Source organism: Vicugna pacos, chromosome 31, assembly GCF_048564905.1.
Source record: "Vicugna pacos chromosome 31, VicPac4, whole genome shotgun sequence".
NCBI lineage: Eukaryota > Metazoa > Chordata > Mammalia > Artiodactyla > Camelidae > Vicugna > Vicugna pacos.
In genome coordinates this window covers 13,552,857-13,580,359 of record NC_133017.1, presented here as the reverse complement: position 1 = coordinate 13,580,359, position 27,503 = coordinate 13,552,857, and the positions used below count along the sequence as shown (strand labels likewise).

Sequence of the window (27,503 nt, the reverse complement as noted above, 5' to 3'; positions counted from 1 at the left end):
TATAATGCCGCAGTTAACCGTTCCTTCCAGATTTGGGAAACCAGCCTGTTCTGCAGCAACTCTACAAAGCTAATTAGATGATGCAAAGTTAATTTTTTCCTCGAGTTTCAGTGCAGCAGTTCTTACACTCAGTGAGCTGAATCAGGCCTCCCCACTGGCAAGCTTAAATGCTTCTTGGGAGCAATGCTTTAAAAGGCTATGAAGGCCGGGGAGCCCAGAAGGGAACTGATAACAGAGCAGAAATGAGAACATTTCTCATTTTGAAATATTCAGGGTTCTGAGCAGATGGAGCAACTGAAGGTTAGTTCCCCACCCGCCACGAGGCCTGAAGCCCTGGGTATTGGCCGTGCAAGCCGGTCTCAGCATTGCTTTCAGGATCACAGGCCTGCACTGGACCTCATTTTAAAAGGCTAGCGCTGTTGAAACCCTGAGCAGACAGCTTTGCTGTTCTGTTTTTCCCCTTTAGTTACACATCAGCCAAATTAATGTCTTATTAAAAACTAAAAATTGCCTGATATTCTCAGGGTAAAATCTGTCAACTTCAAACAAGTACAATGCTGTTCCAGTCACAGCTTTACAAGTTACTGGATTTCAGACTAAAAGAGTGCTCAAAACGCATATTATCATATTTTAATATAATATGTATAGTATATAAATCAAAATTACATGGTTATGGCTCAGCTTAAAACACACATGTACATGCGTGTCTATACACACACATGGGGAGGGAGGTGCAGAACTACCCAATTAAGGCAGAACAGACAGAACCCAAAGTGTGGGCAGTTCCTCTTCAGTGGTCACAGTTGTCTGAAAGACCCTTCCTCTTCTGTTTGTATTTTCCCTCTAGTGAAGGTGAGCGTTCACCACATGAGCGTTTGATCTGAGCCCGACTTCCTGGGTCATCGTATTTACCGTGATGTCGCCCCTCCTCCTCGCAGGAGCGCGGGGCCGTTAGTGGCAGACTTGCTCCCACAACCGCTGGCTGCAGCCTTAGTCCTCATCAGGTAAACACTGCAACCCCTGGGACTGCTGCTGGTTGGCCAGCAGTCCCCAACTCATCTGACTCCTGCCGGCACCCTCCCTCGTCTCTCCCCCTCCCAGCATTAGCCTAAAACACATCATATGTCCCCTGTTTCTTCTTTCCTACCCACGTTTTTCTCTTCCATCCACACGCACTCCCCTGACCTGCCAACCCAGGCCTCGGGCCTCAGAGGTGTTCCTTCACATGCTCTCGCTTCGCCTCCAGCACCGACTCCTATTCTGAGCTCCATCCACCCGGCAGACACCCTCACTCTCACTCCACCGGCCAGTGGTCTGTAAACATCGATGCCCTAACCACACAAATGTTTCACTTTACAGCCCCCAGACGAACACTTTGCAAAGTGGGTCCCTGGACCAGCGGCACATCACCTGGGAACTAGTTAGCAGCGCAGATTCTCTGCCCACGCCAGGCCTTCTGAATCAGAAAGCCTGGGCCGGAGGCCAGGCAACCCATTTCACCAGGCCCTCGCGGAGATTCTGTTGCGGCTCCGGCTTCGCTGCTTTAGACAGCTCTGGTCCTCCTCCCTCCCGCTGCAGCCAGCGTTGACTCCTCTTCCACCAGCTACCCCGCCGGGGGAATTCCGCTGTCACAGTCTCTCTCGCCCAGGTGCTTTTCCTCGTCTCTGTCCTGGCTCAGGACTCGGCATGAGCTACAGAGACACTAGTCCCTGAGATCTGGCCCATGCTACTTCCCATCACTCTGCGGAGCCAGCTCTGACCATTCACAGAGTTCAGCCTCCCAGGGTTCAGATTCTGCTTATCTTCCTAGGGTTCCCTCTTCCATTCCTCCACGCCCCGACCCAACCTTCCACTGGAGGGTTACTGCTCCAATGAACGTAATACACCAAGAATGCTCACCTGGCGGAAAGGATTGTCAGATGTTACCTGTTACTGTGTTTTTTACGACTTTACAGCAGCTCCGATGGCTAGAGCAAGAGATGGTATTTACTAGACACTCAATAAGTATTTGAGATATTTGAATCAGGGACTCCAGAGCTGACGAGGTGATGAACATCACCACTCCCTGACCCTACTTCAAAAGCTCCCAAGAAACTTCTCTAACCCCAACCGAGCTCCTCCGCCTATCATTAAATTCTCTTCAAAATGGGGCCCCAACTCACTTGTCCAACCTTAAATTCTACTTTTCACCAGTAAAACAGGATTTCTTTCTGGTCTCATCATGTTCCTTTAGTCTAGAACATTCTTCCCTGTGCAAATCCTACATACACGCCAGGTCTGGCCAAAGGCCACGGTCTCCGCCCTGGCCTGAGTGTCCACCTCCTACAGCTGTGTGAGAATCGCTGTGGCTCTTACACCTTCACGCAGGTCAGCTCACCTATGAGAGGGGATGGAGTCTGTGTCCTTGACACCCCTGCCTCTCCGGGGCCCAGCAGGTGCCTCAAGTGCCCTCAATTCATTATTGTGAACAAATAGAAGGCTGGCGGCTAGGAGGTGCTGTGAAGAGGCCTGGTTCATAAATCAAAAGAGAAGTGCTATCTTTACGGACAAATACCTCCTGCGTGGTTACTAGGTCAACATCTGAGTAACATCTTGACCATGTCAACACTTTCTACCCTCTCTGCTGTATAGTATCTCCAGTGCCCAGAGCTGTGGACCACACTTGGTAAACACTCAATAGATCTATGAAATGTATGTTGAGTGAATGAATGACATGTTTACAATATAAAACGTATCTCCCAATTCTTAAGGAATTCTGTCCACATTGTTAATATATATTCCACCTTCTCACCCTTCTCTCTTCCACCACACGAAATCCAACTATAAAATCATTCGCTTCATAGCCTCAGGCTATGCCCATTCTATTCTAAAAATTTTACATTTTTTCCCATTGTTTAAATTTGTTGTTTTATTTCCAGCTTTTTGGGGTACCTTAAATTGTAACTTTCAAGAACCTGGTTTCTACCATGGGTAGGCAAGCTGATTTTAACTCTTATTAGCTTCATTTGAGTAGTTCTTTGTCAGCACAAGAATTTTAAATTCTTAATCTCACTACTTTTCTTCTTTTGCCAGATTGTACCTTCATGCTTCAGAAGTGAAATTAGAATTCAAAATAGGAACATAGACAATAACCCAAGTTGAAGCTGAATAATCACTATCGTTTTCCAATATTTAGGAGCTGCTCTAATCTTACTGACCAGCCTTTCAATGACTCAGGTTAGAAGTTACAAATATTCAGTTTGTGAACAGCCCAGGCTCAGGACTGGCTTTTCATGATGCATTCTCTCTAATTTACTACTAACTAATCAGTTTATTCCAAAACCAAATTGTAGTCCACACCTCATCTCCAGTTCCATGCAGCCAACCCCAGTTATGAAACAGCTGCCCCAATTCAACTGCTGTTCAGCAATTTCCATTCTTTCTTTACTAAGAATTGTGCACTCTCTGAAGGGCTGTTCTAAACCTTCTCCACCTCCTGGTCTGGCTGCTAAGAAAGCACACGCTGTGACAGCCCCTGGAGTGAGGACGGGGAAGGAACCCTGGCCATGCGGGCACTGCATCCTTTTCTTCAACTAGGATGTGACCCCTTTAGAGCAGGGGCTTTACTTTGAGGTCGTCTTGGTATCCTCCAGTGGGGTCCGGGCCAGGGGGCTGTGGGGAGTGTGTGTAGTAGCAACAGGACTGATGTCGCAACTTCCAACACTGGATGGGAAACACTTCCACACAGTCGACAGATACAGCAATGCTTAGGGATTCTTGGGATGTTTGCATTTCCAGAGTGTCCAGACCTACTGGGGAGGCGTAGATGGATGCTTCGGCACCTCGGACGATGAGAGAGAAATTCCATGAGCAGGAAACGTGAATCCTGCCTCCAAAGGCCTGGGTTAGCACTTCACAGGTACCACTAAGAAATGTGAAAGCTTCTGATTCTCGACCCAGAAGAATGTGTGTGTACACAAAACTTGGCATTCATTTCAGGAGGCCTTTAAGGCCAAATTTCTATGGGAGTTTTTCGCTGCAGGAGTGGAGGTAAAACAACAAAACAGAACAAAAGCCAACCCCAGGGCATTCCGCCTGGGGAACTGAAACAACGGTGACCACTTCAGATACTACGGGTCTGCCAGGTGACAGCTCCACCCTAAGTAAGTGAGCTTCCATTTGAAATAAAATCTCGTGGTCAAAGGCAGAGGTTTTCTGGTGGCCACCAACCATCGCTGAGATAAAAAGCTTTGTTAAGGTGGAACTGGGCTGCGATGAGTCATCAGTTCAGTCCAGCCCTCAAAAGCAATGTCCCTTCCCACTGGTCTCCGCACACAAAACCTCCCTGTCTGGCACTGGTGCTCAATTTAGTGCTACTGTGGATGCTAGGGAACTGAAGGAGTGTTAATGGTTTGACTCGGGAGCATTTGCGCTGACGGAGCTATCGGTTCACACGCAGCTTCTCACCAGCCCTGAACTTGCTGCTGTAGAACCACTGAGCATCTGTCCACATCTCCAGCACAGACCTGTGTTTTCAGAGGCTTCTGACTCCACTTTAAACACTCAGGGCTGAAACCTGGGGAAATGGTCTGGGTGATATCATAATTTATTTAATTAAAGGAACTGCACGCTGCAGGTGCTAAACAGATGGTCTTGATAAATGCTGAACTTAAACTACCCAGAGGACAAAGCCTAAAAAAAAAAATTAACCTTTCCATTGGAACCATAAAAAATGACATCAGAATGTATGCATTTTGTCTTCAGAGCTTTCAAGGGAACAATCTGTCTTCCTTCTGTCACCTGTCAGGTGCCTCCTGACACCTTTCTTCTCCTTCGCTCCCACATCCAAACACCCAGGCCTGGTGCCTCTGCATCTTTACTGAATGGCTCTTGTATCAATTGAGTTTTCTGCACATTCACTGCCACCCAGCCAGTCCCACAACATCATGTTCTACCTGGACTATCATAACCTTCAACAGGACCCCTATCTGCTCTTGCTCTAAACCAATTCAGACTCCCTGCAAGCAGCCAGTGATCTCTTCAAAGCACAAGTCTGATTCCATCTCTCGCCTACTTAAAAATCCTCTGTGAGCTCCATCCTTGGCGTTAGAGGCTGCTCTAAAGACCTCAACCCTGGAATGGTCCCTTTGCCCACTCCCTCTCCATGTTGTAACTATAGTGGTCCTCTTCCACCTCCTTAGTTCATCGTGCTACCTCCTGCCTCAGGACCTTTGCACATACTTCTCTCTCAGGAAAGCCCCCCATGCCCCACACACCCAGCTCAACAACTACTCTTCTTCAGACCTTCAGATTTCAACTCAAAAGTCATTTCTTCAGGTAAGGCTTTTATGACCAAGCTCCTCCATTTTCCTACCCACTGTGTTTTTTCTTCACAGCATTTGGCACCATTTTATTTACAGGTTTGTGAAATCTTGATTCATGTGGTTTTGTACCCACTTCAGCCTGCAAGACCCATTTAGTTTAGAGGCAAGGAGTGTTTCCTTAAAAACTAGCACCAGGACAAAGTAGGTACTCAAAAATGTGTACTGAATAAATCCAGTCGTAACACACAGGGTACAGTCTGGACAGTAGGATAATTTTTCACATTCGCCTCAGAGAAATGCAAGAGGCCCAGAGAGAAGAGGGAGATGAGAAACATGTTTCTCTTGTCTTGACCAAAGGTAACTCGTTCTGCTGGGCAGTCCTAGAGGAGGAAGTAGTCCAGGCTGAAAAAAAAAAAAAAAAGGGCACAAGGCTGCAGCGGACATTCATGTCTGGAACAGGGCAAGTACACTGCCAAGACCTGCACGGGGGGGGCCCCAAGGACGAACCTGCCAGAGCAGAGGCAGAACCTACATCTGATAAATGGGGTTGTTCTAGATTCTCTCAGGCCATTTATTGGAATCCAAAAAACCCTGGAAGTGTGGATCGGCATTAAAGGCGAGGCAGGTGTTTCATAGCCAGTCGAAGATGTGTAATCAAAATCAAAGTAAAAGAACCAGAAGGAGGAAGGGAAATTCTGGAGTCAGAATCTTCCCTAAAGGAGATGTTCTTCTACTGTATCTCAGCTCACAGGTCAGTTTTTATTAAAGGGAGGCAACAGTCCCTTATCTATGCCCTCATGATTTATAAGTGATACCTTAAATTGCTTAGTTAATATTTACCTCCACACTTAATAAAAGCGTTTGGCTCTCTTGATCTATAAAGCATTCTTGTTGATGTTAGTTCGTTGGACAGTCCTAGAACGCTAGCTTGTCTTTGGCAAATGACAGAAATGACCCTGGATCCACTGACAAATTTTAGTAAGTAAGTTGGACCAAAAACCAAGTGATAAAAACCTCCGACAGCTATTAAATGAGCATGTGGCTCAGTTCTGATATCAGCACTAATAAAATACAGCAAAGGAAATGGTAACCGGTGATGCTCCAACACGCGTCTAGAAGGCTTGTCACCTGAACTGTGTAACATTCAGAATACGGCTAGCTTTGTCACTCTGTCCTCAAGTTCACTCCCAGGAACCGGGTTTTAACGTCTCCAGCTCTCTGTAAAAGGCCATTTGATGACTTAAATACTCTCAAACAATTGCAATATTCGGTCATCCTTTGTCCATAAGTCATTTTGAAAGCAAAATCATCAAGAGATCACCATCACTCCATGAGAGCTGAGAGGCTTAAAACCGCAAACACATTAAAAAGGAAAACTAGGTACTTTTTATTATCGTTAACCTATTTGACTTGGAGGGGAATCCACCCCAGACGTTAGAAAGAGATTCCACTGCCGGGAAGATTCCACTGCCGCTGCAACTTCCGAGTAAACCTCAAGAATAAATCTCATCACTTAGGCAAGAACTGGTAAGACAATCTCTTCCTAGGATTCTCAGTCCTGAAAGGATGACTTCTCACTCAACTTCCCGACGCTAACTTTCCAGAAGGAAAGTTAATACAGGCGACCCTAGGGATGCAATGCAGACGCTCTGTGCAGAATGCACTGGAACCCACCCGCCCAGCTCGGCCCGGGCCGCCGCGTCCGAGGGGCGGGAGGGGCGCGCGGCGGGAATGGGGGCGGGTCCGGCCGGGGGCGCGGCCAGGTCACTGGGTCCGCGGCCCAGGCTCCGTGACCAACGTCCCGAGGCGCCCGACCGAGCCTCGCACCGGGGAGCGTCGGGCGGCGGACAGCGCGTCCCGGAGGAGCCCTCGGCGCGGGCGGCGCCGGCACAAGTTAGTTTGGCGGCCCCCGCGGCCCGGCCGCAGCCCGGAGAGGGGCCGGCTCCGTCCGGGGCGCGGGCGGCCGGGGCTCCGGGGCCGCGGGCGGGGCGAGGGCGCCCCCTCGGGAGGCGGGAGGGAGGCCGGTCCGGGGCGAGGCCTCGGCGGCGCATCTCCGGGTCTCCCGAGCCCAGGGGGCGGCGCTGTCCGCGGGGGCCGGGGGCGGCGCCCGGCGGGCGGCTGGGGGCGCCGGGGACCCGGCGGCTGGGGGCGCCGGACGCGCGGGGGCGGGACGGCCGGACCCAGGGGCCTGGTCCGCACGGGCGGCGGCGGCGGCCGCGGCCCCTCGTCTCCGCCAGGCCTGCGCGCGCCACAGGCCGCAGCCTGGACCAGCCCCGGTCCCCGGCCGCCGCCGCGGCGGTCCCGGCCCGGACGAGGCGGCGGTGGGCGGCCCGGCCCGGCTCTCCTCCCGCCTGCGGTCCCGGCGCCGAGGGAGGGCGGCCGCGCAGCCTCCGCCGCAGCGCGGGGCGGGGAGGCGCGGGGGCCGGGGCGGGACGCGGGGGTCGGCGCCCCCTACCCGCCGCGCCACCTGCGGAGCCCGCGCCGCGACCCGCCGCCCCGCTCCCGCCACGCGCGCGAACAAAACAAGTTGCAGGTCGCCGCCGCCGGAGGGGGGCGGCCGGGTCACTCACCCTCATCCTGCTCAGCGGGCTGGGCTCGTCCGGCCGCGGGGACAGGGAGGACCAGAGGACCACCAGCCCCAGGAAGCTGCCCACCACCAGCAAACTGCGTAAGAGGAGCCCAATCTTCAGCCTCATCTTCCTCCGGCGGCGAGAGACACACAGCCCGGCGCAGCCGCCGCCGCCGCCGCCGCTCTCCCCGCCCTCCTTCCCCCTCCGCGCTCGCCGCCTCCTCCCGCCCCCGCCGCCCGGCGGCCGCCCTCGCCGCCGCCTGCCCTTCCAGCCGCCGATCCGGAACTCCCCTCGCGCGGCCGCCCCTCCCCCGGCGGCCCCGGCCCCCCGCGCGCCCCCGCTCCCGCGCGCCCGGCCCGCGCGCGCCCGCCCCCGGCCCCTTCTCCCGCCGCTGTCCGCTGGACCCCGCCAAGTCCGGTTACCGCGCAACTAACTCCCACTCTCCCCAGGGCTGTCCTCAGCCTGGGCCCCCCTGCTCAGCACTTCAGGCTTCCTGGCTCCCCAACTTTTATTGTCCTTTGGGGCCATTACTCTGTCCTCAACGCCTGTCCCCCGGCCCTGGGCACCACCCCCCCAGGCCCCCAGCCCCCCAGCCTCCGCCTCGGGGCTGGCAGGAAGCAAACCAGGAAGTCAGGGCTGCCGCTGCCGCAGCTCCACGTGGCTGATTTATAGCTGGGGGGATTTTTTTCTTCTTGATCTTGCTTTTTTTCGCGCGGCTCCTTAAGGAGGTGGATTTGTAACCGAAAGGCCCAGGTGTGATGTGCAAATATCACGGGACTGCAGGAGCTCTCTCGGAAGGCCGGTAGTATGTCGCCTTCCCTGGAGCTAATTAGAAGAAAGCCCATCTGGTGCGAATAAGCAGTATCAACCTTGTTCAAGGGCTAAGTTTCTGTTCCGAGGACCCAGGATTTGGGGGGTTTTCAAACAATATTCCGCCGTCATTGCCTCCCGCAGACCTAATTTTTGCTACTTGAATGGAGTTTCCTTGATTTCTGTGTCTCAGACGCCTTTCAGCCTGAGACCTAGATTACACAGGAGAAAGTAATTGTGCACACCTCTCCCAACGAAGATGTCAGTCACCTCACTCTAGTGCCCAATGTACCCAGTTACCATCCTCAGCTGCCTACTTTAAGTTGAACAGAATGTGTATTATCTCATCCTGAATTGTAGGACGGTGGAAGTTGATTCTTCTTCCTAACATCGTCTCCTATCTGCAAGTACTTTAAAAGGAGGGAAACCTGGTTATCTAAATTTGCAGAATGAAATAGAGAGCTTGAATCAAGATAAAGAAATGTACCAAGTGAACTCTATGTACTTCATAGTTTGGGTTCCGCTAGTATATTGAGGAATTGTGTAGACGCCATGATTTCAGAATTTCCACAAGATATTTGCAGTGATAGTCTCCTGAACAACATGAGAAGATGCAGAAAGGACAATATAGTCAAGTCTGTTCCTGACTGGATGATTGTACACAGTAATGCACACAAGCCCACAACATAGAGCACCTGCAGGAGGGCTGTTGCGTTGTATACAAGCCCCTGTCTGACTCAGCATTTTTAGCAATCACTTAAGTCAAAAAACAGTTGCTTTTAATATAAGATAGGGGAGACTTTGCTGAAGACTTTTTTTTTGATTAAAAAGCTCTGGAATATTTAATTGACAAAGTATGAACCAGCTGGGTAATGCAGAAAGCTAATGCCCCACTCCTGGGTCTGTTTGGGTCCATGTGGGGACCCAGGAGTCACCTGTACCCACATGATTCTGACCCACGTGATCTGTGCACCACCTTCAGGCAAACAGTGAAAGGAAGAGGTGCTTGGGGAAAAGTTTATTTAGATAAATTTGCAAGGCAGGAGTAAGATCATTTGTGGACCCAACTTGAGCTGTTCACAAGTGAGGTGAACTCCTTTGCAAAGTAGACGTCCCCAGACAGACAAGGCTTGGAGCAGGTGCCCTTCAAGGGATCTTATTCTGATCACATGAGGGAGTAATGCCATTTGAAATCAGCAGCCGAGGTCCAGCAGGAGTAATTAAACTTTTCATTGGTGCTCATTTTCAGTCAGAGGAGACAGTTTTTTATTATTAAGAAAACAGGAAGTTTTATTTTTACTATTAGGAACATGGTCGGGCAGGAGTGCAAATGGAAAGGATCTATATCACTGGCTAACGTAATCAGAAGTGTTGGGCGGAAGTGGTATTCGGAGAAGACCCTGCCACCCCCTTTAAGTTTTGCACAGAGAACTGAAAATGTGTGAAAGGACACAAAGTTAGAAATTGGCTAGTGGGTACATAGTTGTCAAAGGCCATCTTTCTCGGAGTCCTAACAATGTTTAAAAGAAACTAAAAGTATACCTTAAAATACATGCCTGTGGCAACATTTGCTGGGAGGCAGCCTCTGCCAAGTTGACAGAAGTCTGTTTAGAAAATGAAGAGCTACACATTCCGATCCTAGGTCAGGGTCAGTCATGCCACCTCTCTGACCCTGGAGCTCTTATCTACCAAGTAGTGATTACAATACTCTGCAATACTCACCTCACCGTCTCATCAAAAGGAATGTTGGAGGTCAAGTATGTTTGCAAATATAAAGTTCAGATAGAGGGATGGGGCAGGTCAGTGTGTCTAGGTACAATTCTTTTTTTTTTTTTTTTTTTTTAGTGAGTGCTACTGTTACTCTATGACAGGGTCTGTATGCAGGGAGTATTTCTGGTTTGTTTAACCTGGGGTTCACTGAAGAAGAGGGTTGAGACCAGAATGTAACTGAAGGGATGGAGGGGACAGCCAAGAGAGCAATGACCTTGGTCTGATCGATACAGGAAAAAAACTGCGGGGCGATTGAGGGTAGGGTAGTGTTTATGTGTGGGTAGGAAGGGCTATGTGCAAACTCTGTATTTAATGCTCAATTCTGTTGTGAACCTGAAACTGCTCTAAAAGCATAAAGTCTATTTCAAAAAAAAGGAATTAAAAAAAATTGTCAGGTAAGAGGATGGCCGTGTCCCAGATCTTGGTTGAGTCCCTGGGATGCACCTGCCGAGTGTGGGTCCTTGGTTTCAAGGAAAGAATTCAAGAGGGAGACACAGTCAAGTAAAGGTAGATTTATTTACAGAGATGGACACTCCATAGACAAAGTGCAGGCTGTTTCAAAAGGCAGGAGCAAGGCCAGAAGCTATAGGTAAAAGTAGATACACACTCCATAGACAGAGTGTGTCCGCCTCAGAGAGAAGAGCGCCACTGAGGAGTGAGGTGGTTAGTTTCTACGGGTTCCTGGGAGGATTATTCCAGCTACTTTGGGGAAGGGGCTGGGATTCTCAGGAATTGGGCCACCGCCCACGTTTTGACCTTTTACAGTCGGCCTCAGAACTGTCAGGTCGCCTGTGGGAGTGCCCTTCAGCATGTTACTGTATTACAATGAGCGTGTAATGAGTCTCAAGGTCCTGGAGGTCAGATCCCGCCATCTTGGGCCCCGGGGCCTGCCGGGAGCGCGGCCTCCGCCATGTTGGTGTTGAGCGCCCCCTGCCTTCCTGGCTCAGGGTTACGGGGGTCACGCGCGGTGGAGGAGGGCAGGGTGCCTTCGGCTGGGGGCTCAGAAACCAGGTAATGGGGGCAGATCATTGTTTTGAGTGCCGGGCATGTGCGAGAGGCTCCACGCGTCCCTCCACCTGCTCTTCACCTGAGCTGAGCGGGGCTGGACTGCGTTGTTCTCAAGCTGGAAGTCAGCGCAGGCGTTTCTCAGCAGTTTCGCGGCGGCATCCAAGCCGTGCTGCTTGCCAAGCCTCGCTAGCCTTCTGGACCCGGAATATAAATAAGTGCTCTCAGACAGGATGCGAAAGGTCAGGGCCTCGGGGTCTGTGGGTTTTACCTTCTTCCCCCCGTGTCTGCTCCGCTCCCGGGGACCCAGCCCCGGAACCCAGCCAGGCTGCAGTTGAGAGGTGCGGGGCCTGGCCCGGGGCGCTCCCTCCCTCCTTCCTTCTGTGTCCTGCAGCCACGTGCAGCTTGGGGATCGCGGAGTCTGTCTTGAACTCCCTTGCCTTCAGGCCTTTGTACGGGGAGTTCTTTTTGCTCTAAATGACACTTTCAACAAAAACCTTCCCACACTTCCTCCCATGTCCCTCCCGTCCCCTAGGGCCCTCCCCACAGAGGCACTGGGACTGACACCGTACTGGACGCTTCCATCCCCTCTTCAACTTTTCCTTCCCTGATAATTACCACTACGTTGTAAGTGCTTTAGTATTTTTTTTCCACTCAAATTTAAGAAAGTACGTGAGAGTGGAGCCTTTTCTGTCTCGTTCATCATTGTATCCTATATGTAGCAAGGGTTCAGTAATTATTTTTTGACTAAATGAATACTTGGACTGTGAATGTAAACAGAAGATGAAGCTTAGAAGAGGGGTCAGGGCTGCTTCAGCCACTGGTCCTCCTTACCTGGAGGTTCTCCTTCCAAGGAGAAAACTTTGGAGGTTTAATTAGAAAAGTACTTACATTAGCTGTCATGGTCACCATCATCAGCTGGTAGGCTGTTGGCTCCCCTTATTCTGAGTCCTGCTAGGGTTACTTGGGACTAAAGAGGAAGCAATAGTCTTAATTTAAATTCAGGTTTTTGTATCTACTGAGATTCCCCCCACCCCTGCAAAAAAAAAAAAAAAAAAGAAAAGAAAAAGAAGGAAATTAAGTTGTGTTGAAATAGGAGCTTATAGCCATGGGCAATTACTGTCTGAAGGTTACATCAGACTCAGTGGCTCCGTTTCCTCCTACTTATTCTGTAAACCATTTGATGACTTCTTTTCCAAAGAGGAGAATCAGTGGTAGTCTTTTTAAGTCAAGAATATATTTTGTTTAGAAAATAACTTATATTTAAATATTTTAAAAACTATTTGTAGTATGTTAAGAATATATTAATTTTGTGCAGGGTTCATTTGTTATTTCTGGCTGTATAACAGATTACCCCCCAACTTAGCATTTTAAAACAACAGACTTCCTATTTCACTGGATCCTGAGGGTCAGGAATCCAGGAGAGGCTCAGTTGGGTGGTTTGGGCTCAGTTTCTCTCCCGAGGCTGTTGCCAGGCTGTGAGCCAGAGGTGGGGGGGGGGCTGCAGTCATGGCTCCACTGGGCCTGGAGGCACCCACTTCCACGTACACTCCCAAGGCCAAGAGGCAGGCCTCACTGCCTCACTGGCTATCGTGGGATACTTCAGGTGCTTGTCACAGGGCTGCCCAGGACACCAGCTGGCTTCCTTTGGAGGGAAAGCTCTGAGGGAGGGAGAGAGAGAGGCTCCAGGAGCTGCAGCCTGGTGCAGTGTGGGAGGGACCCACACAACTGTGTGCGTACTGAGAGGCCAGGGTCTTTGGAGGCTTAAGAACAACATTGGAAACCAGAACACTAGTTTTCTTCATTTATTATTTCTAGTAACTCTGTTACCATTATGATATGCCGAAGTCTTTCAGAAAGAATCCACATCTTAAATGCTTGTTTCTGATTATCTTGAAAAGAAAAATTCTGGATACTGTCTTCAGCTCTAAAATGAAGGCGTTGGACCGAAGACTCCCAATAATGAAATTCTGAGATTGCCCTGTGATGTCCCTATGTGGTTGAGATGTTTAAATTTATACTCCTGTGTGGAGTACAACAAAGTCAAATTCTACCTCTATACTGTTTTGTTTTGTTTTTTTCTGACATGGATTACAACTTCTATAATAAGCTTAAAGAGATGGCTAATTACCGAGCTGTGCTCATCTGGAATAGAGACTGTTATCGCCAGGGTTTCCATTTGATGAGGCGCACGGTCTCCCACGGCGCTGTGAAGGCCAAAATGCTTATTTAAAAGCCCTTGTAGATTTAGTGCCGTAGAACGCCGCCTCTCCATGATTCGGTACTGTTTTCAGACTGTCGTCATCCAGAAGGGCTCTTGTGACTTAACCATTTGTTTAAGAGGCGATTGAAACACATTCTATCTCCTACCACTCTGGTTTGGAACCTTTCCACTGGCCTCCCATTGCTCTCAGAATTAAGCCCAAACCTCTCAATTTATTCCAAAGACCTTTGCAGGCCCGCCTCTGCTTCCCTCCACAGCCTCATGGCTGTCCGTTACTCCTCTTTTCCAACTTGACCTTCTCTCCTTTTCTGGAACCAAACTCTCTCCCTTCCAGGCCTTCATGCAGATTCTTCCGTTCCCTGATTCCCGCCCTTAGTTTCGGCACTGACCACCTCCTAACAGCGTCCTGATCACCCTTCAGAGTCAGTTCACACATCAGTTCTTTCAGAAACCCCGGTTCTCATCACCTCGTCACACCACACTCCTTGCTGCGGGCTCTCAGAGCTCATGTCCACGCTGGGCCATGGCAGGCTGAGCTTGGTCAGTGTCTGTCACCCCCATCAGGCCGAGTTTCCTGTGGGCAAGGTCCATGGTGTGTTCCTTAGCTGTTCGCAGTGCCTTGCACACAGGACGGGCCGCGTGTGTGTGTGAGGGAGTGAGCACATAGTGCTCGTGGGCTTGGGTGCACTGCTCACTCCAAGTTTCAGCCTCCTGACGCTTGGAGGTGTTGTGGCAGAAGATCATCACGTGGGTGTACAGACAGAGATGGTGTCCGTGTTCGTTGTTCAGTTGTTAGAAAATGACTGAAGGAAAAGTGAGCTTTCTAGGCATCAGCAAGAGGCAACGTGGCACAGTCGGAAAATGAAAGGCTTGGAATTACTAGAAATGTGTCCCTGTCCAGCCTCTAGTTCCTGGATCATTTAGGATAATCTCTCTGCATAATCTGTCTGTAGTCTATACCTCAGTTTCTTTATTTGTATGCAGTTCAGTATATCCCCTCTGAAATGTCTGAAAAGGCTTCTAGGCATAGTCTGTTACTAAAAAGAACTCAATCGTTAAAAAAGGTAACTAATCAAAAATGTGTCAGATAGTTCTGTCACTAAAAAATAAAAATCTTGGGAACTGAAGCTACACACCGGCCCCCCCTTCACCTCAGCTACGGAATTCTTTACCTCAGTTTCCCCTAATCTTTACGAGTTTCGGTGTCTTCATTCAGCTTGATGATGGGTGTGGAAGTGGAGGTACTTTTTCTTCCTCGTGTTTTAATCATTTGGAATTAATACATCTTAAAAGGCAATAATATCTAAATGTTTTGCAAAAGTATTTTCGAGGTCGGTGGCTTGGCCCTTCTCTAGGGGCTGGGGAAGGAGGGGGCACTGTTCACCATTTCTGTCTGACCAAAGTGAGGACTGTGGCCCCGGGATGACACACTGCACTGCCTGCCTACTTGCTCACGTGGAAATTTATATGCACAAACTGTTAGAGGACTCACACTAATACCTTGACAAATTTCAGTTTTGAAGATTTTTTTCATCTCATTTAACCACACTCTTGCTGAGAACTTAAGTCTTTCTTCAGTGAATTTCATACCTTAATTTCATGAAATTTTAGTACTTGAAGGGAAATTGGAAATGAGAGTCTAGCCAGCCCTCGTACTTGACGTATGACAGGCTGGCTTCTCTGTCCCTCTTACTGGCAGAGTTTCTTTCTGTTCTGCCTCCACTGCATCCAAGTTATGCTCTAAGAGATTATCAGTACAGTCATCCTTCAGTATCTAAGGGGGATTGGTCCCAGGATCCCTCGGACCAAAATCTGAGGATGCTCAAGTCCCTCATATAAAATGGTGTATAGTCACATATAACTTATGCACACCCTCCCATATACTTTAAATCACGTCTAGATTGCCTCTAATACCTAATACAATGTAAATGCTATGCAAATAGATGTGAATATGATGTAAATACTATTTAAATAGTTTCCATTTGCATGACAAATTCAAATTTTGCTTTTTAGAAGTTTCTGGAATTCCCCCGCTCCCCCGAACACTTTTGGGCAGGAATGCACTGTTAGCAGACCGCCAACTGTGTTACCAGAACAAAGGCTGGCTGGTCTTGAAGGCATCAGGTTCCTATACTAAAGAACGTGAGATTCTGGGTGATGCATTTTGCTGAACCTCTCTGGCCTGACCACAGTGGTAGTGTAGCTGGATAAACAGGGTCCCCGCGGGGAGGTGAAGATGTGTGGACCAGGGGACAGGTGCCAAGGACGAAAGAATGTTCTGCTTGTCCAGCGCAACCTGCAGCCAGAAAGGCACATGATGGGAACAACAGAGAAGTGCTTTGCACCATCTACTGAATGTTTTTGGTTAGTTAGAAATAACACTGGGTTATTTTTGGTAACAGACTATGCCTCGAAGCCTTTTCAGATGTTTCAGAGGAGATAAGCAGGGATGCATAGAAATGAAACTGAGGTGTGGACTACAGAAACATATGCAGAGCGATTATCCCAAATGGTCCAGGATTAGAGGCTGGGTCTCATAATTCCAGACCTTATGTTTCTGCCTGTGTGATATCTGTGCATCTTACCTTTGCCCGGAAATTTCATCTTTTTAGTGATTCTCTAACAACTGAACAATGAACAGTACATTTTCTCTTTATTTGAACGTGTGAGTCTCTGTTAAATGACTGCTTTGGAGAGCTACACTGGGGAGATGTGAGTCAAGGGTGCTGGTCTTCAGAGGAGCTCACAGTTCTGTCGCTTCAATAAGTGTACCTTTTGGCATATTGCAAAGAGTTTTGAAACTTGGAATTTTAATTCATTTTTTCTTTTTTTTTAAATTTTGGAGAATGGCTTTTGAGGCCCTAGTCTTACGGGATGTCTTCCATTTCTCAAACTCTGTAAAAGTGATTTTCAGCAGATCAAATCACTTTTTTTATGCTCTTTCATTGTATATTTAATAGCTATTTCTATTTAGTCAGCGTTTTTGGAGCATGTATCACATGTCCACCATTGTTCCAGAACATGTGACATAGCAGTGAACTAGCAGAGTGAAGCCCCTGTCCTCAGAGAGTCAGGCAATAAACAAGGCGTGTAAATTATTACATATTGTTATCAAGCTCTGCTGTGCCACTTTTGTGCCAAGCACCCCCCACGAGCTCACAAGTTCAACTCATTGATTTAGGTGGTGCGACGGAAGATAGCTGCTGTGGGGAGAAGTCAAGCCGGGTCGCGGGATTTGGAACGCAGGTGGGAGTGAGGGGAGGCTTCCATTTTCAGGAGTCCAAGAAGATGGTGTCTGAACAAGGCCTGCAGGGCTGAGGGGACGAGACACCTGGATATCCGAGGACAGGTGGCTCCGAGCTGAAAGGGCAGCAGGTGCACAGGCCCTCAGGCCTGCTTGTTGTTGGAAAAGCAAGGACTGAAGAAAGAGGACTTTGGCTGAGAAACTGAGGGGGCGCCTTAGGTCCGTGTGACCACATGGCTTTAATTTAGAGTCAGATGGAAAGCCGCTGACAGTGCTGGGGGCTGCCTGACCTAACTCGTGTCTAAATAGGGTCACAGCCTCCGGCTTCCGGGCTTGGTGAGGAGAGGAGCGAAGGCAGAAGCCAGGACCATTAGGAGCCTGTGTTAATAACCCAGACGGGGGATCCTGGTGGCACGGATGAGGATTCTGACCGTGGCCGGGGTTAGGACAGGTCAGCATCCGTATCTATTTTGATGATTCTTCAACCATTATGTTTCCAAATCATTGAAGTCGTGCTCCTTCCAGACTCTGTGTTAAGTAGTTAAATTAATAATCTGTGAAACAAACTCTTTAAATGCTCTGGCGGCACACATTATTTAAGGAAACTGTAAGCAATTACTCGGCAATTTGGTTTAGGTTTTCCTATGTGCAGTACATCTTCCAGCAGAACTCCCTGTACTCTGAGATAAAACCTCCCGCGTAACGATGGCGGTGTAGGTGCCAGGGACAACTGATCTGATGAAAACAGCTGAAAGTGCCAGGCTTTTTAAGTGTGTCCATGGGTGACAAGAAGAAAAAAGAATCCTGAGGTCAAAGACTGAGCAGGGAAACCAGCCTTGGCCAAACCTGAGTTACCTGAGTACCACTTATAGTCTGAGTTCACAGATTTAGGAACAGAAAACAAACCCAGGGTCCATCCCAAAATGGAAAGTCTAATAGGACCTCAAAACCTAGGCTCCCCAAAGGGTTCCATCTCCAAGGTAGTGGAGAACTGTGGTGAGCCCATGCCCCTAAGGCACAGAGACCTCTCTGTCCACACCCACCCCACACCATCCACCTAAAGCACTGCTCTCACATAATGGCCCTCACGCTGGTTTGCAGCCAGAATTCACACTACCTGGATGGCTGGAAAAACCTCAAACTAGGAATTTCAAGTGATCCCAGACCACCAGTGTCACGAGGCATCTGAACAGCAAATGCAAATCCTTTCTGAAAGAACTCTCTTCACCTGACGCTTTGAAAAAATGTTCTTTTTCTGTGTCGCTAAGAAAATGAGTCACTCACAGCTGAAAATCACTGAACACCCAAGGCCCCGGGAGGGAAAAAAATACTGCAAAATCAGCTGTGTAAAAAACTTAGCAGTTAGAATTACTGTACACAGAACATAAAATAATCGTATTTAATACATTTCAAGAAGTGGAAAGAGAGCTCTGAAAACAGGAGCAAAATTGAGGAGAAGACCTAATTTCCAGAAGTTTACAAAAAAGATGTTAAGTTAGTACATGGGTTAAATAGTGCATTAGGATTGTTCTTGAAAGTTTCTTGTTGGCTTCTGGGTGCTTGGTTGTTTTCCTGTCTTCCAGGCCACTCACTTGCAGCCTCGGTCACACATTCCACCATCTAAAAAGACAGCACCGTTTACAATTCAGTTCTAGTTCTTTTCCTCTTCCTCAGTTTTGAATCTTTGTGTGAATTGACCTGTTCACAAGCTTTCAACACCCTTAATGATTGCCACGTCAAAACTGGTAGCACAGACTTCTCTTCTGAGCATTAGGCCACTGGACATCGGTCTTGTTGGTCTTCAATGTTCTGTTAGAGCGTCAAAGGCAGCATTTCCAAAGTAGAACTCATTTATTTTCCTACCAAACCTTCTCTTCTTCCTAGGTTCCTGATTTAGACATCGACACTTAAAAAAAAACAAATTTCTAAGACCTCTTTCATAGTATCTTCCACTTTTACCTTTCAGTTATTAACGAGTCAGGACCACCCCATCCTTCAGATTTCCTTTTGCATCTGTCCCCAGTGCTGTGACTCGGGTTTCCTTGTGGTGTCTTTATCATGTTCCCATCTTTTAGTCTCTTATTTCTTAAAACCACTCTTCCTACCACTGCTGTCATGATTTTTCTGAAATACAGATTCAATGATAATCACTCCTGGGGCAAAACCCTTTAGTGGTTAACCCTTAACGGTGGTAGTTCATCGCGTCTTGGAAGTCCAATCCCTTCAAATGAAGCACTGACGCAGAGCATCAGGGACTTGTTTTAGTACATCCTGGAGATTGTGGGTTCCGTGGACTTTTTGATATGGACTGTTAGAAACCCAGATGGTTGGTGGAGAAGGAGAAGATGCTACAGGACCCTCATAAATCAGTCCTCTATAGAAAATACATCCCCTAGGACAAAATGATGGGCGGCAGCCTACTCTCCTGCTTTGTATCTGAGAAGTGGCAGTGAGTGCAATAAAGTTCCTTCGCACAACCAGTTGAGCCAAAGATAAATGACTTCGTCTGAGATTGAGCCAACTGAAGAAGTGAAAATAAGGCCCATAGAAAAGGTGCTACAAAAACAGGGAACAGGAATTTGGAAGTTCTTAAGACTTTGAGGAAGAACATAAATGAACTAGGGTAGACTAATGGCTATGACAGACAGCTCCACAATTTCAGGGGCATCATGCAGTGAAAATGTGTCCCATCCCAGTCCCAGCCTCTGTGGGTCGGTTGAGGGGAAGGGAAGGGACTCGGCCAATCCCAGCCCTTTGGGAACCCAGGCTGTTCCCATTGAGTGCACCTGCCACCCCCTGAGGACTCCACGTCCTCTCCCGGACGTGTTTTAAAAGCCAGGCAGGGCAGCGAGCAGCCCTTCTCCCCAGTTTTCTTGGTCAGAACTCAGCCACATGTCTGTTGGTAGGTGAGTTGTTAAATGGTATATTTGGTCCTTCAAATCATGTTTTAGAAAATATTTAGTAACCTGGGAAAGTGGAAACAGTAAGTGGGGAAAAAATATGATACAAAAGTGAATGCATTCTGGTTCTTACTCATTAATAAAATAATACCTTTGTATTTTAAAAAGGCTGAGGAAATAACCCACAGGCATTTTGGAATAGTGGGATTGTTGGGAACCTACTCAATACTTTTCTTTCTCAATTAAGTGATTAATAATGAAAGTGTTACTTTTTAAAATAAACATTATCAAAAAATTTTTAAGGAAAGAAAATGGTGTGTCTTTAAAAGATTTCTATCCTCCTGGAAATTACCTGTCAGAGGCCTTCTACATAGTAGGTGCTTAATACGTATTCATTGACTGAATAGAGTAATTAAATGGAAAAGGCCTAAGAACAAAAATGTGAAGGAACTGTTGTTTCCTCAGTGATGCTATTTATATGTGGTGACGAATGAGCCAAATCATGGCACGTTCTACATATGATTGCCTGATTACAGGTTTACGACACCTGAGTCATACAGTCAGTGTGATGCCACCATCAGTGAATGACCCGTGTTAGTGTTTCCTGAACTTCACTCATCTCAGTACTGTTTAACCATTTTTAGGCATGTAGTTCATACATCACTGCTTTAATATTTTTCAGCAAAATTATGTACTTGTATTAATGTAAGCTTAGCTTTGTACTAAAGGGTGAGACCAGTAGAATTACAGGATTGTGGTATTATTTTTTCTACACATATTAAAATTACTACATAATTATCAAAATATAAAAATTTGTGTTCTACTTAATCATCTCTTTTACCCCCAAGTTTACTACCCTTTAGAAATAACTGACTTATCATATGTTATGTTTATCTGTTTAATGTTTTAGGTTAAAGTCTCTACATGTCTGGGGACCATAAACAGTACAGGTTTGGCCCACCTGACAAAGTATCTTGTTTTATAAATGATGGTCTACTTTTTGGATTTTTATCCATATATAGGTGAACATAAAGTGCTTAATAGGTGCTGTATATAAGTTAACTTTTTTAAACAATCCTTTTAAGCAATGAATGCACTATCTCCCCCACACCCACCCCATTTTCAGTGGAATCCCATTGATATGACATAGAGTGTTTCTATGGAAAAAAAATTAGTTAATATCTGGAACATTTCTTAAAGGCCAGAATCTTTTGGTTTGCACGTACCTCAAATGAGTACAATGGAGGGGTATCTGCTGTCTCTTGAGATCATAATCCTGTTCCCAGAGATGAAAAGTGACAACAGAACTGGCCATTAGTTTCGCATTTTGGATGAAGGTCTCTTTTGGAAGGACGAAGAGAAGGCAAACTTTGGGCTTTATTGCCCTTAAATTAAAAGCCCACAGGGGCTCGTAGGATCCACATGTGGGGAAGTCTTTAGTACAGAGGCTGGTTTTGGATGATTTATGTGTTGTCTGAAAGTATGGGTGTGGTTTCTTGGTTATTCCTGGCTTTGTGGTTATTATTCTTAAGTCTTTCACTTTTTAGAAGCCAAGTGTTCAGAAAGGGATGGGAGCCAGGAAGGCCGGGGGAAGTCACAGAATAAAGCTGAGCTCCATCACCTCCATCACCAATGGAGTGACTTCGCGGGTTACATTAGGTAGGTTAAGGTGGAAAAAAAACCCAATATTTTTCTTTTCCTGTGTTTTTAAAGTCCCAACTACAAAGACTTGGAGGATCTCGGAGGACAAGAGCTGACTGATGACCTTTCACCGTCATTGTGGGGCACAGACTTTGGGACCAACCCCTTTCCTGAGCACCGGTGACCCTAATCGCACTGGCTGAGCTGTTTGTTGTTGCTAACAGTTTGGTGTGACGAGTTTCCATCACTTTATCGTTCCATCATGTGATTCAGCCATCAGGTGGATTATAATTATCCAGCCGAGACGTGAGTGAAGGGGAGAGGAAGACCCTAAGAAGACGACCAGTTCTTCTGTATCGTCTTACTGGCCAGAAGCTGTGGAGTAGGTTGTGTGTTTTTCTTCTGTGAGCTGGAAAGAACTATCCTAAGTCTCCGAGATAAAGGTAAAGAGCAAGGAAGTAGAGGAGGGAGGTAGTCCTGATGGAGGGACCGCAGTCAGTGTCCCATTTGCCCCCGTGTCACAGACCTGAGCCCTAACCCCGACTCTGTGTGATACACTGCAGTGGTCTCTCCCTCTCCTCTGACAGAGTCTGACCTTTCCTGTCCTTGGGTATGACTTCAACAGCCTGTTCCACGTGTTCCTCTAAATTGCCTCATCATTTTGGAAGTTAGATATAAGTTACCAATAATACATGGTGAGTCTGTCCACACGTCTGACCAACCTCATTAGACTTTAAATGGGAATCGCAGAGACCCACAAGTGTACATCCCAGATGTCCTGGTGCCGAGAAATAATGGCCAGAACTCATAAATAAAATAATAGAAATGATTCTGTCTTACGTGGACTCCGGGGGAAAAAGAGAGATGCCCAATCTGGTGCGCCACTGGAGGAGCCCCAGCTGCGCGTCTGGGCAGCCCTTGCACGGCTCCTGGGGAAGGACGTTGTTTGACTGTTGGTCTTTGTGGCCACATTGCATGCCCGACAGTCATCTTCAGGGGATCACAGTTTAACATAGTGTAAGAGTCTCTTAGCTTTATGAACTGTGATAGGAGCAAACGAAAATATTTCACTTGCTTTTTTGGAAGAGGGGAACCAGAGGTCAAAGTAACTGGCCTGAGGACACACTGTGCTGGAAATAGGATTTGAGCCCATTTCTGCAAACCTCCAGTCTAGTTTCCTTTACTCCACGGGAGCTCGTTTCAAGCTGAAGACAGGATTCATTTGTTCCATTTAATTAAGTCATTGTCAACGGAGCATGGGTGCTGGAGGTTCAGTGCTGGACAAGAAGGAGAGGTGCCCTGCTTTCAGAAGCTTGTGGGCGCAGAGGGAGGGTGGACATTAAGCTCTATAACATGTATCATGATAAGAGACACTCAGATTCAGTACGTGATGCAGTGGAGGCACCTAATGCTACCTCATCTAGTGGTCACAGAAGGCCTCCTGGAGGAGGTGACATTGAAGAGGTGACTGATGGAGGAGCGGGTGGTACCCAGTCAAGGAGGTAGGTAAGAGGGGGATACAGGAACAGGGAGAGGTCCTTATGGCTGGTGTGAGTGTTCCAGGCTGGACAATGGCTAAACCAAGGATTTTAGAAGTCCTCCGAAGGACAGCAGGAAAGGGAGGAGAACAGACTCTCAGGGGGTGTAGATTGAGAGCTGCAGAGACCTAAGCACAAGTGAAACAGCCCGGAGCACACACACTGCAGCTTAGAGCCCCTCGCCTGTGAATACCTGTGAAGGTGTATGTGTTATATATGTCCAATGTTAGGGATGCACAGATGTTGATCTCCCTAAAAGTAGACCGAAGTGGGGAAGGCCAGTGCTCTCCTGCAGTGTAGTCAGTCCATGTCTGCTGAGTAGCTGCTGCGCTCAAGGGCCTGTAGCCCTGGCACTGGGTGCTGCTGAAGACTTGGTGAGCAAGAGAGTACGCACTGAGGCTTGCTTGCCCCTCGTGCTCGGAATTGTGGTTGTTGTGGGCTTCCCGGACGGGCATCCGAGGGGGAGACCGGGCAGAGCAAAACAGAACAGCTGGACCCAGCTACAAACATATGCAGACTGGGGGGTTTTAGTTTTTAAAAAGATTAAGAACAAGTATCAGTTTTAAGCTACCAAATTCTTTTTTGCTTAAAAATATGAGTGGACACCATATGCCAGGCATTACACCGGGGCTTTGAATTGAGGACTTTGCTGCTGGGCTCCGGGGAGCTTCCAAGCCAGCGGGAGCTGCAGTCAGACAAACAGGGCACCATCGTGAGCTGTGCCCTGGACAGGGGGTTAGAGTAATGTGGGCGGTGGCGTGAACCTTTGGAAGGTGTCACCGCACAGGGCAAAACTAGAGCAACACCTTTTCTACGTTTTTCTGCTGACACACTTTTAAATGAAATGGATAAAATCCAACACGTTTGTGTTTTTTTCCCTAAAATTCTCCAAGTAGAGTAAGATGTTCACTGAATCACTTTGCAGTACACCTAAAACTAACATTGTAAATCAACTACACTTCAATAAAAAGTAATAATTAAAAATAAAGTTTAAAAAAGACTTCTACGAGTCAAAAAAAAAAGAGTAAAATGTCTACTAAAATGGTAAAGGTGATGTTCCACTTCCTGTTTGGAGAACTAACCTTTTGGTGATCAGAAAAGGATGGAGCAGGCAGCAAGTTGTACTCCAGAAATGAGCCTGTTTTCATCAGAGAGAGGCATTTTCAGTGCCATGAGACACTTTTCCATTAGCACAGATCAAAGAACATCAGTCAAAGGACTAGACCCCAGGAACCTTTATAAGAATGTCCAGTTTGCTTTCTTAAAAAAAAAAAAGACTTAAATTATCTGTTCATAGTATTAAAAGCATTTGTACAACTTTGTTCTGACATGCTATGTGCAAATTTTCCTTTCTCAACATGGAAAGGATTCCGGTTGTATTTGAAACATGCAAAGATAAAATTAGTCTCTCCATTCATATATGATTTCATTCATATAGTCATGCAACAAATGTTGAGTGACTAATGCCAGACTGAGGATACAAAGTCCTACTCTGAAGGAGTTTACAGCCTGGAAATTCTGAATGGAATGGTTAATGGTTATAAAACGTGTTTCTTTAGCTTGGCCATTCTTCACACTACTAACTTTAATTAAAAATTTAAGGTTACTTTTTTTTAATTTTGTTTTTTTATTGAAGTGTAGTTGATATACAATGTTAGTTTCAGGTGCACAGCAAAGTAATTCTGTTATACATACACATACACATAGACATTTTTTCAGATTCTTTTCCATTATATGTTATCACAAGAAGTTGAATATAGTTCCCTGAGCTATACAGTTGGTTCTTGGTGTTTATCTATTTTATATACAGTAATGTGTGTCTGTTTAAGGTTACATTTTATAAGTATTTTCAAATATCCCTTATTTTTTCCTAGTAGAATTGTGTGAAAACACTCTGTTTCTGGGTATCTGCTGTTTAGTGTTAATGCCACAGTGGGTGACATGATGAACTTCTCAAGAGCGTCACTGCAGTGATTCATCTGAGTTGATTCCTTATGTGAAAGGAAGGAAGGAAAGAAGCAAGGAAAAATGAAAATGCTAATGAGCATTGCTACCCATGAAGCTCTTTACAGATAATGTATAATAAGAAAAGAAAAAATAAGTTAAAAATTTGGGGGGCAGCAATTTGGGAACACAGAAAGGAGGGAAAGTAAGATATAGACAGAACTGCATGACAAATCAGAATTATTTTTAACCAAAGTTGGGAAAACAGGAGGTTAATAATGCATCAATGCAATCTAAGGAAAATCCTCAATTACATAAGCTAACGATTGAGATCTTAAATAAGATAAGTTATCAAGAGGAAATAACTTACTGCAATTCCTTATTTCAACACTAAACAAAATTTCCACCACCCATTGCCCTCATGAAGTCTTCCAAGCAACTTGAACTATGTCTCTGGCCTAGAAACAGGTCAATTAAGTCCATGATTGCAAAGGAATATAGAATGTCTGATTTCATGTGTCATTAAACGCTTAATAACCAAGGAAACCAATCAAGGGGAGAGAGTTCAAAGCGGCTGAATTTGAGGTTTTAGATTTTGTTTTGTCTCTTTAATTTTGAAATCTCAGCATTAGACATCAGAGTTTTCCCATTCTGTTTTTCTTTCCTTCAGTCTCAAGTGGCTGTTTATTGAATTCACTGTATTATATATGTACATTTTAAAGTGCAGAATGTTTTGCTTCATAGCTTTAAAAAAAAAAAGTTGATTGCACAGACAAAAGGTGTCGGGAATAAGAATTCACACCTGCATACAAGTAGGCATTTTGGAAAACTACACCATTTTAAATCTGCGTTCTCATACTGTAGGGTCAGCGAGTTAAAAGAGGGGCTTTAGCACCTAGAATTTCCATCAGCGTGCATTTACTCGTCATGCAGAGTGTGGGTCCTGTAGTTCTACCACAGCACAGCCTCACCCAGCAACTCACAGCAGCCCCAGACTAGTCCTCCGCCTCTGTCCAGACCACTGTCTCCCACCTGGTTCAGAGCTTGTTGGGCGGATTTACCTGCGATTCCGTGAAGTCCCTTCTTTCTTAATAAGTTAGAAGAATAGCTGTTTCAAAGCATAAAATACAAGAAAATGACGGACTGAAGGACCGAACGCTCGAGTTTTGTGGGAGCGGTTTCATCAGAGCGCACGTTGTCATCCCCCCAGAGAGCAGTGGGGAGCTACATAGGGACCACTGAGTGTTCCCCAAGCCCCACGTGTCCTTCGCTGACACACAACTTCAGTGCGTTTCCCAGATGCTCTTCCTGGGATCATGCGACTGACTTCTGGCCAGTGGAAGTTCTGCACACCACTTGCAGGCGTGGCCCCTGAACATCATTTTCTAACGTCCTCCATGGTCTATCCTTTCCTTTGACCATCAGATGCTTGGAAATCAGGGGAAGACGGAGGTTTGGGGATGGAGGAGGCCCTCTGAGGGCATGTGTGGAATCGTGCCCTTCTTCCTCCCACTGCAGCGCACTGGACTGTGACCTGAGTGGGAACGTAGCCTCACTTACATCACACCCCTGGGGTTTGGGTTGTCTGTCATAGAAGTTAATACACCATGAGTAACACAGGTGTAAAGGAAGATGGTGAGATGGAGAAAGAAAATATTTTTGCTTTACGGTTTGCCACTAATGCCATGTTACCCTGCGTGGACATGAATATAGCAAAATCAGGACCACATGATGTAAGTGCCGGACAGAAACAAAAAGTTACCAAACCAATATATTAAGGTCCAAATACACTTGAGTACCTTGCTATCATCCATCTTTTTTCCTCCAGCAAGTTCTGCATGTCCATCTCACCTGTCCCCAGACGGATAGCGGCCGCCTTGCCCATGGAACCCCACGTCCGTGTCTTTGACTCAGCATTTCCCCCTTGGGCTGCATGGCTTTCTTACCCTGTGTTCCTTTTCTGAGTTGTTAGAATTAAGTCCTATTTTCCAGAAATCGTTGATAGCCACTTCTTTGAAATTGATCAATCTGCACGAGGAGGAAGATAGACTCCATTATTTCAGCATAAAAATAAAAGATAGTTTTAAAAAAAAATTAATTTTGTTCTTGTTAAGAAGTAATATTTTCATTTGTGTGGGTGTTTTTTCCCCCTACCAGATGTTGCAATATGTTACAGTGGTCTGGTCATCACAACCAGAACAGCGAAGATGCCACCCAGACAGGCCAATGGGTGGAAACAGAAGGCCTGGGAGCAGGTAGGGGGCATAACAGGAGACCCAGAGGGGCAGAGAGGTGCCACTCTTCAGTTTGCTGTGGTTTTATACACGTGTGGGTATTTCCGAGGCTTCTGTATGGGTATCTCCTGCTCTGTTTTGTGTTTTTTTCCTTTTTTTACTGTGTCTTTTTTTTTTTTTTTCAAGTACGATAGTGTGATGGCAAAGCCTCCAGAATGGCTTGCAGTCTTTCCTGCCTCCTAGTTCACCCCTCACCGTGTGGTCCCCTCCCTGGTCTGGTCTGTGGGCTGCGGGACACAGCAGGAGTGGTGGCGGCTCGT

At 47.0% G+C, this 27,503-nt stretch overlaps 1 protein-coding gene and 1 long non-coding RNA gene across 6 annotated transcripts in view; one reads left to right on the top strand and one right to left on the bottom strand.

Annotated features, from left to right (window-relative positions):
• The window catches only part of GALNT7 (polypeptide N-acetylgalactosaminyltransferase 7), a 94,475-nt gene extending 86,415 nt beyond the window's left edge, over positions 1-8,060 (bottom strand). For 2 of the 3 annotated variants that reach the window (XM_072952450.1, XM_072952451.1), the window contains exon 1: positions 7,874-8,059. In XM_072952450.1, coding sequence (XP_072808551.1) covers positions 7,874-7,999 — 126 coding nt within the window. In that variant the 5' untranslated portion in view covers positions 8,000-8,059. Of the gene's footprint in view, positions 1-7,873 lie in introns of all 3 variants that reach the window. The other variant, XM_072952449.1, reaches the window with a different exon arrangement.
• Positions 7,072-27,045, top strand: LOC140690577 (uncharacterized). 3 transcript variants are annotated; one of them, XR_012065885.1, is made up of 5 exons: positions 7,072-7,196; positions 21,540-21,910; positions 22,055-22,162; positions 25,814-26,682; positions 26,778-27,045. It is a non-coding gene; the product is annotated as an uncharacterized lncRNA (long non-coding RNA). The 3 variants fall into 3 exon arrangements; XR_012065883.1 differs by having other exon boundaries at positions 25,814-27,045; XR_012065884.1 differs by lacking the exon at positions 7,072-7,196 and adding an exon at positions 11,409-11,464 and having other exon boundaries at positions 25,814-27,045.
• Positions 27,046-27,503: the final 458 nt, after the last annotated feature.